This window comes from Cervus canadensis, chromosome 10, assembly GCF_019320065.1.
Source record: "Cervus canadensis isolate Bull #8, Minnesota chromosome 10, ASM1932006v1, whole genome shotgun sequence".
NCBI lineage: Eukaryota > Metazoa > Chordata > Mammalia > Artiodactyla > Cervidae > Cervus > Cervus canadensis.
The window spans coordinates 55,548,564-55,568,400 of NC_057395.1; the positions used below are offsets into that span (position 1 = coordinate 55,548,564).

At 43.6% G+C, this 19,837-nt stretch overlaps 1 protein-coding gene across 3 annotated transcripts in view; it reads right to left on the bottom strand.

The window, feature by feature from the left end:
• CDH26 (cadherin 26) overlaps positions 1 to 11,300 on the bottom strand; it is a 44,870-nt gene extending 33,570 nt beyond the window's left edge. For 2 of the 3 annotated variants that reach the window (XM_043480098.1, XM_043480101.1), the window contains exons 1-2: positions 11,136 to 11,300; positions 2,676 to 2,729 (exon numbers count right to left, since the gene is read on the bottom strand). In XM_043480098.1, coding sequence (XP_043336033.1) covers positions 2,676 to 2,729; positions 11,136 to 11,189 — 108 coding nt within the window. In that variant the 5' untranslated portion in view covers positions 11,190 to 11,300. The remainder of the gene's footprint in view (positions 1 to 2,675; positions 2,730 to 11,135) is intronic. The other variant, XM_043480099.1, reaches the window with a different exon arrangement.
• Between the last annotated feature and the right edge of the window lie 8,537 nt (positions 11,301 to 19,837).

Genomic DNA, 19,837 nt, shown 5'->3' on the forward strand with positions numbered 1-19,837 from the left:
AGGGATCACAGAGACTGCGATGAGGGGGAGGATGTTGGTGAGCGACTGGAGGCGGGGGGAGGGGGGCGCACAGTGATTGACATGCCTTCCCTTTCTCATCTTCACAACAGCCTCCAATAACTAAAAATCCCAAGTGCCCATTCTCTTTACAACTACAGAGTTGGTAGTAAACTGTGGGCCACGTGACACCCCGGGGATTTCATATTCATATGTGGCTCCTAAGATGTTTCAGGGGCTATGGAGAAAATGCTAATAAAGATCATTGTCTAGTGTGTGCTGACACCTAAAGTCGACATGCACAGAGTTGTGGGATCAATAAGAAAATTACCCCCTCTTTCCTCACTCTGGGTTTCCCTTGTGGCTCAGACAGTAAAGAATCTGCAATGCAGGAGACCTGGCTTCGATCTCTGGGTGGAGAAGATCCCCTGGAGAAGGGAATGGCAACCCACTCCAGTATTCTTGCCTGGAGAATCCCATGGACAGAAGAGCGTGGCAGGGAACAGGCCATGGGGTCTCAAGAGGCGGACATGACTGAGTGACCAACACACATTCTTCTCTTCATGTTCTTGAAATCCTTGGTTGAGAAAGCCTCCATTCAGTACTGTGGGGTGTTCAATGCCTCTCTGTCTACACATCTCCCTCATGACAGAGACTGAGACTTAGACCCAAACATGAGGGTCAGAGATTTGTTGGGCAAAGGAATATAGATAGAATTGAACAATGGGGTTTTATGTGTTTTACATGTATTTTACTGTTCTTCAGTTGCTCAGTTGTGTCCGACACCTCGCGACCCCATGGACTGCAGCACGCCAGGCTTCCCTGTCCCCCACCACCTCTCAGAGCCTGCCCAAACTCGTGTCCATTGAGTCAGCAATACCATCCAACCATCTCATCCTCTGTTGTCCCCTTCTCCTCCTGCCTTCCATCTTTCCTAGCATCAGGGTCTTTTCCAATAAGTCAGCTCTTTGCATCAGGTGGCCTAACTATTGGAGCTGCAGCTTCAGCATCAGTCCTTCTAATGAATATTCAGGATTGATTTCCTTTAGGATTGACTGGTTTGATCTCCTTGCAGTCCAAGGGACTCTCAAGAGTCTTCTCCAGCACCACAGTTCAAAAGCATTAATTCCTCAATGTGCAGCCTTCTTTATGGTACAGCTTTCACATTCATAACATGACTACTGGCAAAACCATAGTTTTGACTATACAGACCTTTGTCAGCAAAGTAATATCTCTGCTTTTTAATAAGCTGTCTAGGTTTGTCATAGATTTTCTTCTAAGGAGCAAGCGTTTTTTAATTTCATGGTTGCAGTCACTGTCTGCAGTGATTTTGGAACCCAAGAAAATAAAGTCTATCACTGTTTCTATTGTTTCCCCATCTATTTGCCATGAAGTGATGGGACCGGATGCCATGATCTTCATTTTTTGAATGTTGAGTTTTAAGCCACCTTTTTCACTCTCCTCTTTCACTCTCATCAAGAGGCTCTTTAGTTCCTCTTCACTTTCTGCCGTAAGGGTAGTGTCATCTGCATATCTTAGATTATTGACATTTCTCCTGGCAATCTTGATTTCAGCTTGTGCTTCATCCAGCCTGGCATTTCGCATGATGTACTCTGCATATAAGTTAAATAAGCATGGTGACAATATACAGCCTTGACGTACTCCTTTCCCAATTTGGAACCAATCTGTTGTTCCATGTCCGGTTCTAACTGTTGCTTCTTGACCTCCATCCAGGTTTTCCAAGAGGCAGGTCAGGTGGTCTGGTATTCCCATCTCTTTCAGAATTTTCCACAGTTTGTTGTGATCCACACAGTCAAAGGCTTTCGTGTAATCAATGAAGCAGAATTAGATGTCTTTCTGGAATTCTCTTGCTTTTTGTATGATCCAACAGATGTTGGCAATTTGATCTCCAGTTCCTCTGCCTTTTCTAAATCCAGCTTGAACATCTGGAAAGTCTCGGTTCACATACTGTTGAAGTCGGGCTTGGAGGATTTTGAGCATTACTTTGCCAGCATGTGAAATGAGTGCAATTGTGTAGTAGTTTGAACACTCTTTGGCATTGCCCTTCTTTAGGATTGGAATGAAAACTGATTTTTTCCAGTTTTACTGTTAGGGTATAGTTATTATTTTGGTTGGCCAAAAAGTTCGCTCAGGTCCATACGATATTAATGGAAAAACCTGAACGAACTTTTTGACCAACCCAATATAAGTATAGCTGGTATCTAGACGCATTCATTTTCATTCAGAAGATGCGCTCCTAAAAAATTACTGAATTAGACAGTGAGTTGATCACAGGAACTACAGGAAGGAAATCATCACAAGGTGGATGAGGATGTGGCGAAACCTCGAAGCGGTGGTGGCCTGCACCCACACCCTGGAAGACAGCGTCTGCTCCCTCTAGCTCCCTAAAGTGGAAAAGAGTGTGGGCAAACCTCTGGGCCAGGACCGTGTACTCAACTTCTGACTTCCACAGATTGCTCCTCTTTTAATTAGACATAAAGGCATCCTCTGCAAGTTTCCACAGTCCTTCAAGATTCTAAAAGGCCACATCTAGTTACTAATTTATTTTGTGGCAACAGAATATCGACAGAACACTAAAAAACTCAAAATTGCAAGGCAGCCTCTAAGTAAAGTACAATCTCATTTGGTTTATCAAACAACCAAATTCCAAACCCCACCTTTGTTTGATTAGTAAGATCGTTTTCTTGTCGGGTGCTGTTGACAATGCTGACCTTAAAAATAAAAATGACATTAATTAGTAGGGAGTGTATGTAGCAGAACCAGGTAGACCCTGCCCGAAGTCACACAAATCTTCTAGAATTAGAGCAGAGAAGAAAAGGAACTGCATTCGGTTTTGATAACTAATTTCTTGCTATTGACATCTCAATTCAAAATTGCCATTTCCCTTCTGTGACTGTAAGAGAAGTAACCAGAAAATTCTGATCCAGTGTTACCAGTGGTAGGGACATTTAAAGCCCTACCTGCTACATTTATGTGAGCATAACATAATAAGTGGGAAGTCAAACTGTTCAGGGCGAGCCAAGTGTATTTATACGTGCACATGTAAAATAGCACCAAATGTTAATTGGTGGTGGGATTCAAGTGGACTTTTCTTTAGGTTTTTTATTTTTCCCTTATTTGTAGACTTATCCCTTATTTTTAGACTTTAGCATAAAATAATAAAACTAAGGAATTTGGTACTTTACAGTTACATAATGATTTGCATCGATAATTATGATATGCTAAGTTGCATCAGTTGTGTCCAACTCTTTGTGACCCTATAGAACGTAGTCCACCAGGTTCATCTGTCCATAGGGATTCTCCAGGCAAGAATATTGGAGTGAGTTGCCATGCCCTCCTCCAGGGGATCTTCCCAACCCAGGGATCAACCCCTGTCTCTTATGTCTCCTATGTTGGCAGGCAGGTTCCTTCCCATCTGGGAAGCCTTGATAATTATTCATCATTTTTTCAACAACATTCCCCCTCAGGAAAAATCTCCACACATGAACAGTAGGAGTGTTGAATTTGAAAGAGACAAGCTATGCAATGCATGTCAAACCAACACAAAACACGTGTGCCTGTATGTTGCTGTATATGTGTGCATGTACATGTGCGTGTGCACTGACACTCATATTTCTACCTCATTCATTTTCACTCTCATATAACTTTTAACTATACGAATAGAGGACAGTTTGTTATTCTCCTAGTGATGGCCATTTAGGTTACTTCCAGTTGTTTGTTATCACACACACACGGTGATGCTGTGGTTATAGAATATACACACAGAAAATTTCTCTGGAGCACAGTTTTCAGTTTGTTTCACCGGGGTCCCTGACTTTATCAGAGACTCCACAAGGCCAAACACGTTTATAATAATAATCTAAGACACTACTTGTCTATTTCTCTGTGTGACATTTGCACTGATGTAGCAAATATTGGTGATAAAAATGCTGGTGCTTTAGGACCATCGGAGACCATGACACAAACTCCTCTGATAGTCTTGCATGCTTCATCACCATGAACAGGCAGGGAAGAGGAAAAGAGGGAGGAAGAAGGGGAGGTGGGAGGGAGGGAGGGAAGGAGAGAAGGAGGAACGGAGGAATGAAGGAAGGGAAAAAAACGGTCAGTCTCATTTGAGAATGATATAATTGATAAATTCACCTCGTTGTTGAAATGAGAATGGATGAACAGGAAATATTATTAATTATACCCCATGCCACCCCTGCCTGTGTATCTTTTAGACTTTCTGTGTGTCTAGATGGAGGTATGAACCCCAGTGCTGCCCATCAGTGTAGAAGGTTTGTCTCAGAGAAAAGCACGTGTGTGATTGTCAGAGTTGACAGCTAAACAGACCACATTTTTTTTTTCTTATGAAGCAGCATTTCCCCCAAAAGAATGACTGACCGACCATGGCTGTTCAGGAATGGTTACTTGATCGACAGGTCTTTGATAATGAACAGTCAGCCCATCACTTCAAGAAAAACAATGGACAGTGTCATGTTGCCAATGATAAATTTTAAGCTTTCAAGCAAAAAATTAGAACTTTGGAAAAGTTGAGCTTGACAGCTTCCCAACACAAAAAGATTTTTCTGCTGATATTGGTGGACAGATTAATGAATATGACTTTTTGATTTTTTAGAATGAAATATGTCAACATATGGAAGAACTGTATAGCTCAGTGAGCAAAGATTTCCTCCTGATTAAGATATCACAGTCCAAAATCACACACAGGTGAGAGTTATTCAAAATTCAAGTGATTCCAATGGTTTTACTTGAATAGAGTAACGAAAGTTATTAATATGCTTTCAGGCTCCACATGGCAAGTGACTGTTAAAAATGGACTACTTGTCAAATTCTGGCGTGACATCAAAAAAAGTTCTCCCAGTTCCAGGCTATAAAAATATTCCTCCCTTTCCATATACATACCTATGTGAGGCAAGAATTGCTTCACATACTTGAAGCAAACAACATCTACAACAGACTGAGTTCAGAATCAGAGAGAAGAGTCCAGGTGTCTGCTTTTAAGCCAGAAGGCCAAGAGATTTGCAAAAATAGGAAATTGTGCCATTCTTCACACTGAATGGAAATGTGGAAAATACATTAATTTTTCATAGATGTTTGGCTTATATTAGTTTGTAATGGATTTATCATTATCTCTTTACAAATTTGTGTTTCTGCTGTACAAAGTGATTCAGTTATATATGTATCTACATATTCTTTTTCATAGTCTTTTCCATTATGGTTTGTTAAGATGTTGAATATAGTTCCCTGTGCTAGACAGTAAGTCCTTGTTTATCTGTTAATATTTTATATACAGTAGCTTCTATCTGCTAGTTCCAAACTCCTTTTTAAAAATTTATTTTTACTTAAAAATTTTTTGAAATATAATTGATTTACAATGCATCAGTTTCAGGTGTATAGTAAAATGATTTAGTCATACATAGACATACATACATATACGTATTCTTTTTTACATTCTCTTCCATTATAAATTATTGTAAGATATTGAATATTTTCCCTGTGCTATGCAGTAGGTTCTTGTTAGTTGTCTATTTTAATCAGTATCTTTAATGAATTGAGAAGTACGTTTAAAATTTCCCAGTCTTGGAAATTTCCTGGTGGTCCAGCAATTAGGACTCTGTGTTTCTACTGCAGGAGGCCTGGGTTTGATCCCTGGTCAGGGAACTAGAATCCCACAAGCTATATAGTGTGGCCAAAAAAAAAAAAATTCAGTCTTAATTTCTAATATGAGGAGCATCAGTAAATATAACCACATAAACAACAACTCTTTGGGTTCTGCCTAAAGTTTACAAGTGGAAAGACATCCTGAGAGTAAGAGGCTTGATAACTGCTACTCTAGGATTTATGAGGCTTCCCAGGTTGTAAAGGACCTGCCCGCCAATGCAGGAGACATAAGAGATGCAGGTTCGATCCCTGGATCAGGAAGATCCCCTGGAGGAGGGCATGGCAACCCACTCCAGTATTCTTGCCTGGAGAGTCCCACGGACAGAGGAGCCTGGCAGGCTACAGCCCGTAGGGTCAAAAGGAGTCAGACACAGCTGAAGTGACTTAGCACAGAACAGTAGCACTCTAGGATTAACACCTAAAATCTCCTGGGGACAGGGTGAGACATCACCAGCCCACCTAGATCCTGCCAAACATCCTTCAGTGTGGTCGTGCCCCTGCCCCCACCTGTAAAGATTTATCCTTAGCCAAGGGCTTGTCACAGCATAAAGAACTGTGTATTAGGTAACAGTATAGGGCTTCTCTTATAGCTCAGTCAGTAAAGAATCTGCCTGCAGTGCAGGAGACCCAGGTTCGATCCCTGGGTTGGGAAGATCCTCTGGAGAAGGAAATGGCAACCCACTCCAGTGTCCTTGCTTGGAAAATCTCATGGACAAAGGAGCCTGGTGGGCCGCAGTCCATGGCATCCCAGAGTTGGGCACGACTGAGCGACTAACACTTAATATAGAGCATGAAGAAATATCCTTCAGATCTTCACTTTTTGTGGTTGGCCACCTTCCTGGTGGCTGGGGGATGTTATGGCAATCATTTGGTTTTGTTAACGTCAAATGTAACCGTAATATTTGTTTCCTGCCACAGACTCTATTTCTGTCTTTTTTCCTAAAGACAGTTTTTTTTTAACTCCTTCCGTTCCAAAATATCAAATATTGATTTATTCAGACAACTGCTTCTTGATTAATGTTGCTAATTTTAAATGCAGGGCCTAACCAGGTGTGTTAGGTTTCCCTGGTGGCTCAGATGGTAAATAATCTGTCTGCAGTGCAGGAGACCTGGGCTCAATCTCTGTGTCAAGAAGATCCCCTGGAGAAGGGAATGGCTACCCACTCCAGTATTCTTGCCTCTGTCTGTGGACAGAGGAGCCTGGCGGGCTACAATCCATGGGATCGCAAAGAGTCAGACATGCTGAGCAACTAACACAACCTGGTGTGTAGTTTTAACATGGAGAAAATTGCAGTCTTGGGGCAGCATGAAGAAATTCATCCCATTTCTAAAACAGGTGTATTTCCAGGTGACCCAGGTCATGAACCAAGAATACCTTAAGGTTTTGTCTCCTCTCTGGCCTCGGTTTCCCCTTCTGTGAGCAAGGGTGTGAGGCAAGGTACCTTTAAGGCCCTTTCAACCAGAAAGCTCTAGGTTCATTTTCCTAGGATGACACATAGGGCACAGCCGACAGTCATGTAGGAGTGGCTGGGGAGTGGGAAAAGAGGCCTGAGATAGTGTATTTCTTCACCCAGTGAAAGTGAAAGTGAAGTCGCTCAGTCGTGTCTGTCTCTTTGCGACCCCATGGAGTGTAGCCTACCAGGCTCCTCCCTCCATGGGATTCTCCAGGCAAGAATACTGGACTGGGTTGCCATTTCCTTCTCCAGGGGATCTTCCCAACTCAGGGATCGAATCCGGGTCTCCTGCACTGCAGGCAGACGCTTTAACCTCTGAGCCTGAAATTTCACATCCTGTATGTACACGTGTATTACTTCTCCTCTGGTGCACAGCTTAGAATTAACTTGCACCATCTTGTCTGGGTGAGGCAGAAAGACTGGAAAACGGTTACATTTGCCAAAAATGATCTTGTAAGTATGCTTATTATATGTCCCATCCTTGACAATTTTAGGCTGTTTGTCCAAAGAGGATGCCATTCAACTGATTTACATAATGCTTCCTATAATTCAGTGGGGGAGAAAAATGTTCTCAAAGTGGTTCTCCGGCTGCAGTGGCCACCTGACTATTTCATGGGAGTGTGGCAGGGGGGCAGTCACTGCAAGATCCAGCCTGCCTGTCACTTGAAAGGTGCTGCTGGACTTGAGGGAATGTCACCAGCATTGTGCTGGCCTGGCTGAGTAGCCATAGCCACCTCAGGGAAGAAGTTATCTGAGTAAATAAAGGCTTTGTGCTTATAGAAGTCCTAAAGAACTAAGAAGCCAATACAGAAATAATTGTTTCCTGCAAGTATTTCACTTTTGATAGCAAATTTGAATTCAAGAACAACCTTTTTACTAAGGTATAATTGACATACACCATTATATTCCTTTCATGAGAACAGTACAATGATTCAATCAAAATTTGTATGTATTTCGAAATGATCACCACATTGAAAAGTAGTGAAAGTGTTAGTCGTGTCTGACTCTTTGAGACCCCATGGACTGTATCCCGCCAGGCTCCTCTGTCTGTGGGATTCTCCAGGCAAGAATACTGGAGTGGGTGGCCATTCCCTTCTCCAGGGGATCTTCCCCACCAAGGGATCAAACCCAGGTCTCCTGCGTTGCAGGCGGATTCTTTACCATCTGTGGCACATCACAATAAGTCGACTTAATATCTGTCACCATTTATAGTAACAGATATTTTTTCTTGTGATGAGAACTTTTACCATCTACTCTGTTAATGAATTTCATATATGCATGTGGTCTTATTAACTGGAGCCGCCATGCTGTACATTTCAGTTTCTTTAAGCCACGAGCTTCCTTTGTAATGGTGGCCCTTGGAGACGAGTACGCAGTCCAAACACAGTCTCTGCCTACAGAAGCTTGGCTGATCCTTTACAAGTGCAGATTCAGCACGGGGCAGCAGAAAACAGGGTTCCCAGGATTCTTAGGACAGAGCCTGGCCACTCAGTCTCTGTTGAGGGCTCAGCATCACCTCTGACCACATAATTCTTCCTATCCTACAATCCACGGACTCTTGTTCTTGAATGAGGGGTTTGAGTGAATTAATCGGGCAGGGCATACATGCTAACATACGTTTTAACGATAACGATAATCAGAATTTCCCAGATTAAAAAGTAACAACAACCCACCAACCATAACAGACTTTGTTGACTAACTTCATTCTCAAACCCTCCCTCCTCTCAGGTCCTAGAAGTTGCCCCAGCCCAAAACTGAGGATGTACAAGCTCTCAGGTCTGGAAATGGCAAAGAGGGGGATAGGACCCCGCTTCTGCGGCTTGTCGGCTTGTCGTGGGATTTGGAACAAAGACCCACAGCAGAGTTGCTACTTTGTTTTTTGCTTCATATCAGGATGACAAGCTGAGGGTGGAGATTTAGGGAGAACACTGTTGTAGACATTGCAGCTCTTCAGCAGAATGGGTTTTAAATCTGGAGGTCAGGGGAGGGGGAGTGGGTGCCTTATTTGCATAACAGCAAGGTTAGAAGTCAGTGTGGGTGGGGGAAGGTAGGGGCTGAAAGGAACAGGTTACTTATAGCCAATTCAGCAAAAAGCTGGGCACCTCCTGGACACAAAGGTCTTCTCCAGTTGAGGGTCCAGAGTGCGGATTGCTCAAAACCATGGAACACTGGTGTATCCCATTATCTCCCTCAGCCTTGATCCCTGGAAGCTAAATATAATTTCATCCACCAAACACAGTCCAGTCCTGCTGCCTACTTCCCACCCCACCCACCACACCCTCAGTCAGGAATGAACCTGCCTGGGCTCTGTCCTAACATGCAGAAAGAAGAAAAAACTCTGTTTTCTAATGAGTCCAGTTAGGGGTAAGAGCAGAAGTAAGAAAAAGATGGGAACAAGGTTTGATTTGTTACGTATTCAAATCCAGGCTAATGTGGGCTACTGAAACAGAACTCTACTAGGATTGAAGTCAGAAGGAGAAAAACAAGTGTCGTACATCATGCATCTATGTGGAATCTAGAAAAATGGTACAGATGAACCTATTTGCAAAGCAGAGATAGAGACAGAGACATAGAGAATAAATGTACGGACACCATGGTGAGAAGTGTGAGGTGGGATGAATTGGGAGACTGGGGTTGACATATGTACATTACTATGTATAAAATAGATAGCTAATAAGAATCTACTGTGTAGCACAGAGGACTCCACTTGGTGCTCAGTGGTGACCTGAACGGGAATGAAATGCCCCCAAAATATATACATTTAGCTCTTTTTCTTTGCCTTACAGCAGAAAGTAACAACATTGTAAAGCAACCATACTCCAATTGAAACTTTTTTTAAAGTAGCCAAGAACATTTTCTGAACATTAAGCAAAGGTTGGCGAACAAGGCATCGAATTTCAGAAGCAGAATTGGCCAGACTAGGGACTTTTGTTTCCTCTTGTGTTTTACTGTAATACCCAGCGCTTGTGAAAGCACCCGGAGCGAGTGTCCCAGCAACAGCAGCAGCCCAGGCTGAGTGAAAAGAATAACCGTCCCGCCAGGGCGTGGAAGACAGCAAGAAAAGACCCTCTCTGCATTTCCTCATTGACTCCCACAACCACCAGGTCAAGTAAGTGCCTGCAGGAGCTCCATTTTCAGGCGGAGGCAACGAGGCTTAACAAGATGAAGGAAGAGCCTTGAGAACCCGGATGCCCAGGCCGCATCCCCAGATCAGCTCTGCTGAATCCAGGGGTGAGTGGCCTCTGGGCACTGGGACTCTCGCAGCATCTGAGAAGAGTCAAGCTTGAACCGAGGTGAGGACCGAGGCCAAGCGACAACCACGGTGCCCAGCCAGGTTACAATGCAGGGTAGACCCACCGTCTGGACCCCCATCCACTGCAGGGCCTCCCGCTTCTGCCCTGGCTGGGTTTATAAGGGAGAACCCAGGAGCAGTGCCAGAACCCCATGGCTCTCCCTTTCTGTCTGAGGAAAGCGGGCTAAGTGGCTGCACCCCACAGGCAGATGCAGCCTAAACTCCGTCCACGGTAAGTACCAGCAACAGGCCCGGATGTGTCCATCTTGATTCTACTGTTTGTTTCCGGGTTCAGCCATGGCAACTGGTGGGGGGCAGGGGGTGGTGAGGCAGGAGGATTTAGCCATCCCACCCCCATGGGTTTGCTCAAACCCTCTTCCACATACACAGTTGAGATTGTGAAAGAAAGTGAAAAGAAATGTCCTTAGGAAACGCGTTGATACAAATCTAAACGTATATAAACCTATAAACCTATATAAACCAGTCTTAGCCTGTTCCCACTACTCTGCCAAACCCCTCCTTGGTGTAAATTCTGGAACCCCTCTTCTTTCCCTGTACTAAAGCTTCCACCCCCCGCCCCCAGCTGCAAGCCATCACACTCAGCCCCGTCCCCCATCCTCGAACAGGCAGAGCCGGCTGGAGCTGCGCGGTCAGCTCCCGGCCCCTGGCAGGTAAATCCCACGTTCTGGGTACCAGTCCCTGCTCACCGGCATCAGCAGCGTGAGAAGCAGCGGCAGCGCGGGGTGAACCCTGGAGCGCATGCCGCCTGCGCACCCACCGCCTGCGGGCGGTGGCGAGTCCTCCCCGCCGTGGGCTCACCGGCAGCGCGTCCTTCCCAGCAGGCTCTCTTCTCCAATCACCCTCTGGGCACCTTGTCACAGACACTGTGTCGACTCTTCTCCTCCCTGCTCCGGAGCGTTCTTGTATTTATCAAGGGTGGGGGGTGGGGGCTGAGACTTAGCCTTTGGCCTCATTAACCACAGGCAGAATTCTCAGGAAGGGAGTGGGGAGAAATAAAACTGCCCCAGCGACACGCACAGCAGATTTCAGGCTGGGAATCTGACCCCAGGAGACCAGGGCTCAGTCAGAGGAGGGTGAAGCCAATGTCTATGGGGAAGTAGGGATTTGGTTTCTTTGTTTCAAAAATCAATGGAATGCCTACTGACCGCTTCCTTGTAGCAGAGTATTTTAATGCTCATTTCCTTATAGGCTCTATTGCTTGAAATCAAAGAACTGGAAAAGGACTTCGAAAAAGGATAACTTTATTAAGGGAGGGGAAAAAGAAACAGTATAATTTTACTTTCCAAAGCATTAACCATCTTTATCCCAATCATGTCTTGAGGCTCTCGGGTTTATAGACTTCACCAAAATCTCCTTTACACTTAGATGAACCTGACTTTTTGATTCTGAGATGAAAGAAAGAGGGAGGAGGGATGGGAAAGAGGCTCCCCGTGGGAGGGTCTCTGTACCAACCTGGGGTCTTTACATTAGGATTCTGAAAAAAAGACAAGTTGAGGTTCTAACATACCAATACTTCAGGCTGCAATGACCAAGTGGAAAACAAGATCTGACACTCATTAGTCCTCATTACCTTAACATATTACCTGTGATCACATCACCTTGTTGAAAATACTAAATAGTTCTTCAAGAGGTGAAATAAAAGATAATCTTTATCTTGTCTTAATGTACTTTCATGGCTCTGTGACAGGTTGCTGCACTTTTTAATTTGAATTGTTTATAATCTGAATCCAAGTTGTTTGTTACTAAAAAGAGTAACTAATGTAATTTTAAAACCTTTCTATATTTCCTGTACATAGGGTGGGGAGGAGGTTGGGAGGAGTGTTCAGGACACGTGTATACCTATGGCCGATTCATATTGATGTATAGCAAAACCCATCACAATATTGTAATTATCCATCCTCCAATTAAAATAAAGAAATAATTTTTTTAAAAAGAAGCAGAATAATAATTATCAAATTTACAACTTTGAATAAATAAACCTTGCGTTTACTTTCAACATGGATATTTTTATTCCATGTAAATCTATTGGCCATCTGATGTGAAGGGCTGACTCATTTGAAAAAACCCTGATGCTGGGAAAGATTGAGGGCAGGAGAAGGGGACGACAAGAGGATGAGATGGCTGGATGGCATCACTGACTCGATGGACATGAGTTTGAGTAAACTCCGGGAGTTGGTGATGGACAGGGAGGCCTGGCATGCTGCGATTCATGGGGTCTCAAAGAGTTGTACATGACTGAGCAACTGAACTGAACTGAAATCTATTGAAAAACTTGTTAGAGTCGTGAATTCAGAACTTATATGTCAGGTAAATAAGCTAAGCCATGTAGAATGTTTGTGAGAGATGCATGTTGTACATCCCTAATACTGGGGCTGATAATGTTGATCAAGAAAGACAGTGTGTAAAGCAATTTCCCTCCAATTAAAAAAGTTTAAAAAGGCAGACACCAACACAACCTTGTAAAGCAATTTTCCTCCAACTAGAAGATAAATAAAAATTAAAAAGAAAAAATAAACAGTGCGTTGGCCTGCAGAGATCCAGAGAGGGGCCAGGGAATGTGAGCAAAGGGTTCCACTTTAATATTTGCTTTAAGTTGTGGTGTTTTAATATATTAAAACAACCAAATTTTCAACACTCTCAAACATTTAAAACTGAACAGGAAGCCAGTTTCCCACAAGACAATCCTTCTCAGGCTGTGTAGCTCAGTCGGCTGGTGACTCTGGGCTTCACCTGCCACACGTCTTAGGTGAGTCAGAGCTCCACGATGTGGCTTCTCTCTCTGTTCTTCGTAGGCACGATTCCAAAGAAGACATGTGTTCCTGTGTTCTTAGAAGTGCAGTAATGCCTTATGGCCACAAGGTGGCAGCTCCCAGCTCAATGAAAGCCTAAATGAAGAACGTGATGGTGAGATCAAAGTCACTTGATTAAAAGGAAGGTCAGGATGAGAATTAATTTCCTACAGTCTACATTCTACTCTTGATGAAAGTGAAAGAGGAGAGTGAAAAAGTTGGCTTAAAGCTCAACATTCAGAAAACCAAGATCACGGCGTCTGGTCCCACTTCATGGGAAATAGACGGGGAGACAGTGGAAACAGTGTCAGACTTTATTTTTTGGGCTCCAAAATCACTGCAGATGGTGATTGCAGCCATGAAATTAAAAGACGCTTACTCCTTGGAAGGAAAGTTATGACCAACCTAAACAGCATATTAAAAAGCAGAGACATTACTTTGCCAACAAAGGTCCGTCTGGTCAGGGCTATGGTTTTTCCAGTGGTCATGTATGGATGTGAGAGTTGAACTGTGAAGAAAGCTGAGCGCTGAAAAATTGATGCTTTTAAACTGTGGTGTTGGAGAAGACTCTTGAGAGTCCCTTGGACTGCAAGGAGATCCAACCAGTCCATCCTAAAGGAGATCAGTCCTGGGTGTTCAATGGAAGGACTGATGCTGAAGCTGAAACTCCAATAATTTGGCCACCTCATGTGAAGAGTTGACTCATTGGAAAAAGACCCTGATGCTGAGAGGGATTGGGGGCAGGAGGAGAAGGGGATGACAGAGGATGAGATGGCTGGATGACATCACCAACTGGATGGGCATGAGTTTGAGTAAACTCTGGGAGTTGGTGATGGTCAGGGAGGCCTGGCGTGCTGTGATTCATGGGGTCGCAAAGAGTCAGACACGACTAAGCGACTGAACTGAACTGAACTGACATTCTATTCTACATTCTCACCTTGGGCATCAAGGGGAGCCCAACCCACTTCAAGTTCTCAGTATTTTTTATAATATAAATGCATCATGACTGCTTCTAAGCAAGGATTAATTTTGTCTTGAATTATCTTTGTCCTTTAGATTCCTGAAAATGCCAGGCACAGGTATGCAGTGAGTTGCATTTTCAGAGTTGTCAGTCAAGACAACCAAATCGGATTCATTTTCCATCTTTTCAGGAAAAGCCTGTGGTCCGGGAGGTTTCTACTTGCCCAGAAAGTGGTGAGTAGAGCCCTTCACTGAGAGTAAAGAAGCAGTCAGTTCACGACATTCTAAAGAGACAGCAAGAGTCAGGACCAGACCCCTCTGGCGTCCCCTGAATGGCAGAACCGACCCTGTCACCCCCAGGTCCAGCCCCGCCCACTGGTCAGGAGTCAGCTGGCCTCCTTGGGCCTCAATTGCACTGAGGGCTGATCCCACCCTCCCTGCTGCAGACACATGAGATGCTTTCTTTCCACCTCGGAAAGTGGACAGGGGCATGAGAAGCGGTGGGGGTCTGGGGTAGAGGGATGGAGCGGGGTGGATTTCTCCAGTGAATGTGACAGGAGCTTCCTGAGAATCACTGGTCCCACAGGAGGGTCCCACCCACCCCAACTCCGACTTCTGCTTGGTCAGTGGCCCTGTGCCCAGCTGAGATGAGGGCCTTGTGGTATATAGCAGGACTCAGAGAAGGATAACACAAAAGTGCCCATCCCTTCCTCCTTTTGGCATGGCGGGGAGACAGTTTCTCCTGGGGGTCAAGTCAACATGGAAGACAGGAGATGATCCGGTACCAGCCTTCTTCCTGCCTCCCCAGAGGGATGCTGCTGCGGGCAGGCGGAGGACACCCCCCCAGGCACAGAGACATTTAGATGCCCTCTCTACAGAGGGGAGCCAACCTCAGTGACCACCTGGAAAGAGAAGAGGGAGGGAGGGGAGGTGTCCGAGTGGGACCACCCCAGCCACGTCCTTCTGTGTTGGTGGGAGCTGCAGAGAAGAGGGGATAAGTCCATTTCTTCACAGTGATGCAAAAAGCTTAACTTCTGAGAACAGCCTCCAAGGAACAAAACAACCCAAAGAAGGGCTGTGCTTAGAGAAATGAAGTGGTTCCTACAAGCCCAGCCCTGCCTTGAGGAATGATCCCCTTTCAACAACATGTAAAATAACAGCGACATGGAGGCTCTGGAGAGAGACCAGAGACATAGAAACTGTGGGTAGCCAAGCTCCTAGAAGAGGACAGACGGACAGAGGATGAACAGACAGGAGCTGGGATCTGGGTACTAAGTTTGTGGGTGTTCCCTGCACGGTTCTTTCAACTTTTCCATGTGTTCAAGATTTTTTATAATACAGTGTTGGGAGGAAAATTATTAAGTGATTTTGACTCTAGCAGTAACAAATCCAAGTTATTATTGTGTCATTTTACCCCAACATCAATATTGTACATCTACTTGTAGCCCAGTGTTTAAAACGAGTATGAGCCAACACATCTAAGGTTTGTTAGATTTCACATCGGAATAAAATAATCCATCATTTGTATTTCTGGATCTATTTTCAGTGACTCAAGTCACTCAGGTTGATCAGAAGTGGTTCCTTACGTTTCAGTATTCCAAGTCCTCCCCCAAGAACTGGTTGGAAAATTTCTTTTGAGAGGTTTTAATTTCTTATCCCTGTTTGTTCAACTAATCGTTGTAGATGAGCAATAGGGGAGGGAAATGCTGCCAAATACAACAGATTGGAGTGTTTTTCACTTTTTGCAAGTATAGTTTAATACTAATAATATTGATAGTGGAGTTACCAAGCTCTTTCTTGAGTTGTTTATGTATGTGGATGTTTCTGTGCTTTTGGGGGGAAGAAGAGGGAGATAGCAAGAATGATTTGAGGCTGTTTACTTTATCTTCCCACATCAAAATCATCCTCTTGAGGTAAAAATATATACTTCTTTTTAAATTAGGATATATTTCAATTAAATTTAGTGGATCACTCATTTAATTATTGTGTGTGTGTGTTAGTCACTTAGTTGTGTCCAACTCTTTGTGACCCCATGAACTGCAGCCCACCAGGCTCCTCTGTCCATGGGATTCTCCAGGCAAGAATACTGGAGTGTTGCCATTCCTTTCTCCAGGGGATCTTCCCCACCCAGGGATCAAACCCAGGTCTCCTGCATTGCAGGCAGATTCTTTACCATCTGAGCCAGCAGGGAAGCCCTCATTTCTTTATTGTAGAAGACCTATTAGCAAAAAGCATTTCATTGCAGTATTGAGAAAATTGGAACAACACAGGAAGAAACCAAGTCTTCCTTTCTTTCCCTTTACTTTATTAAGGTGAACGTCTCTAGAGAGATTAGAGGAAAAACTTGGTGACCCTTCCAAAGGCAGTGATGACCCTTCCAGACCTGGCTGGAGTATTGAATGAAGTGTGTGGAAAAAAAAAAATCAGCTGAGGGCAGGGTGAATTCTCCACAACTGAAGTTTAAAACAGAAGAGTGTGGATGTAAGAAAAACATACTCAAGGTGGACATGTTCTGAAAAACCTCCACTCCTTCATATTCACCTGTGGCCTAGGTAATCAGAGCCATAAAACATTCAGATTTGTGCCCTACTGTATTTTTTATTGAAGTATAATTGATGTGTAATACCGATAAGTTACAGCTGATTCACACTTTCTAAAGAGTTTATTCCACTTTCAGTTATTGTAAAATACTGGTTATATTCCCTAAATGCTTTCCCAGATAACACTAATGGTGAAGAATCCTGTCAATGCAAGAGACGTAAGAGACTTGGGCTCCATCCCTGGGTTGGGAAGATAGCCTGGAGAAGGTAATGGCACCCCACTCCAGTATTCTTGCCTGGAAAATTCCATGGACAGAAGGTCCTGGCGGGCTACAGTTCGTATGCTGTACATATATCCTTGTAGCTTATTTGATGCATAAGAGTTTGTACCTGTTAATCCTCCAGCCCTATACTGCCCCTTTCCCCACTGGTAAGCACTAGATTCTCTCTGTATCTGTGGGTCTGCTTCTTTTTTTGTTGTTATAGTCACTAGTTGGTTATAGTAGATTCCACATATAACTGAAATCATACAGTATTTCTCTTTCTCTGACTTATTTCACTTAGCACAATGCCCTTCAGGTCCATCCATGTGGTTGCAAAGAGCAAACTTTCCTTCTTTTTTAATGACTGATGAGTGACCTATTCTTGAGGTAAAGAGCCAGCTAGCTGCCTTTAAACCCTCGAGAAAGCAGAGTGAGGCAAGCAGAAGACTTTGTGGCCAGAGCACGAGACGGGATTGGTCCGGCAGGTGGAATGCTGTGAGAGCAGCCAGTTCAACGTCATAGACTTAAAGTGCTATAAAGGTGAACTTCTCAGACTTTAACCTCCAGAGATCTTAAAATGTAGCCTCTGATTCTAGAGGTCAATGTTTGCCTTTACTCTAATGGGGAAGGAAAGATCATGTTTCCCCTGCCCTTCTAGCGTGTTGGCTGAGATGCCCTGTAATAAAAGACAGATTAACAAGAGAAAACACCAACAAAAGTTTAGTAACCTGTGTGTCCCCTGTATATGTGGGAGAGACCCGGGAAAAGTGAGGGACTCCCAGAAAAGACCGAACTGCCAGAAATAACATCTCCAGCCAAAGAGGAAAAAGGACATGTGGGTTTGGGGGAGCAACTGACAGGGGATTGTCAGGAAAAGCCCAGAAAATGAGAGTATAGTTGTTAGGCAGATTTAACTCCTGCCTTAATATGATCAGAGTTGATAAGATGAATAGGAATTTCTGAAATTTCTAGATTTAGTTCAGCCTCCTCTTCCAGGTACAGACAGGAAGATATCCTTACAAAAGGAGATTTCCCTTACAAGTCCAAATGTCTTTTACTAAAAGGAAACTTCTCAGTTTTCAGAGCCTCTCCAGTATCTGCTGTTTCTTACAAATAACCGACCTAGAAAACAATCCTCGCGCCAATGAGGCATATTTTGGGATGGCAGATTCTTGCCTCCTTCACCCTTTTACAGTTTGTTTTTTTTTTAAACTGGGCCTGACAGCTACACTGACAAGAAATAGGTCAGCAGAAGAAAAACACACCAATTTATTTAATATTAATACATGACACTCTAGACTTCATAAAGAATGAAGACCCAGAGAAATGGCAACTCTTCCTTGCTCTCATATTAGGTTGAACAAAGTGGAAAAGTGATGAAACTCAGGGGAGATGAGATGATGAGTGTCAGGATACATTTAACAGGAGGCTTCCTGTGTGGTGTTTTGGATCTGTCATGAATCTTCTGTTCCTTATTAATTCCTGAATATTCAGGAATTAAGAGGAGAGGCAAGCCTCTCCCAGGACTGAGGAATGCATGCATCTCCTTTGTTAGTTTTTACTTATGGTGAAAAGTAACTATTTCCGACCCTCTTTTGATATGGATCGCCTTTTGGCCTTATGGTCTCTATTGCTCCCTGCTTCCTTGGTAAACTTGTAAAGTCTGGTCTCTTGATCTTTATCTGAAGAAGCTACCTTGTATTACGGTGTATATACTCTTACGGAATTCAATAAAGCACCCTTATTCCATCATTGCTTGGGTCCCCTTGTCTTTCTTTCTTTCTCTCTTTCTCTTTCTCTCTCTATTTCTGGCTGATTCCCTGGAATACGAAAGCCGGCTGCGTAACGCAGAGAATATTAGCCTCTCTCCTTCTTTCACTTTCTCATCGTCGACTCCGGACCACTCCGGTCCATTAAAGGACCCCAACAGATGAGTATCGTTTGAACAAATAAAGTTTGTGTAGAATTCTCTTGGCCTCAACTTCTCATCCCTGATGATAAATATGTTGCTTTCCTCCTGGTATGGGGAACATGTCTTACAGGAATTTCATCTCCTGCCTTTAAAGAAAAGAAGGAAGATAGGAGTGTTTTTCTTATATTTGCTGTCTTTCAAATGCCTTTAACTCAAAATCATCTCTATGCCAGAGCGATTTTGGCATACATGGTGTGTTCTGAACTCCTTCAGATTCAGTGGGTCTGAAGTGGGGCTCAGAATATGAGGAACAGGCATAGAATAGTGCTAGCTGAATGGAATCAAAAGTTAAATATGCATCATTAATTTTCTCTAAAATATCCAACAAGCTGGGACAATGATATATATGACTATCCCGTTTTTAAAATTTCAAGTATATTTTCCAGAGTTATCTCAGCTAATCTCTTAAACATCAAATTGCTGAGGACAGAGATGTATGAATTGGATCTTTTGAGTCTCTATGAAGATTTTTATAAAACGCATGATTTATGTTCCTTCATTGAGCATTGTTCTATAAACAGTGTTTTATGATGTCAAAGTAATGATGCAAGGAGGCTTTTGGACTGAGGTGGTTTTTACCCTTTCCTTGCCTACCAAATGGAACCAAACCCTTAGTGGAGTATTTCTTGTAAATGCCTCAAGTGTAAGAAAAACAACCCAAACACAAACAGCCAGTCAGGATTTCCCAAATGGTGAAACCACTTAAGCCACAGCCAATCAAATGGTTCCCTTGTTTTGCATCTTCTCCTTGCCTTCAGGTCCTGTCTGGAAAGTGCTCCTAACCTCTAAGCCTTTGGTACTGCCCAATACAAATTGATTTTTGCTCAAATGAGTTCTCAAATCTTTCAGAGAAAAAAAGCTTAA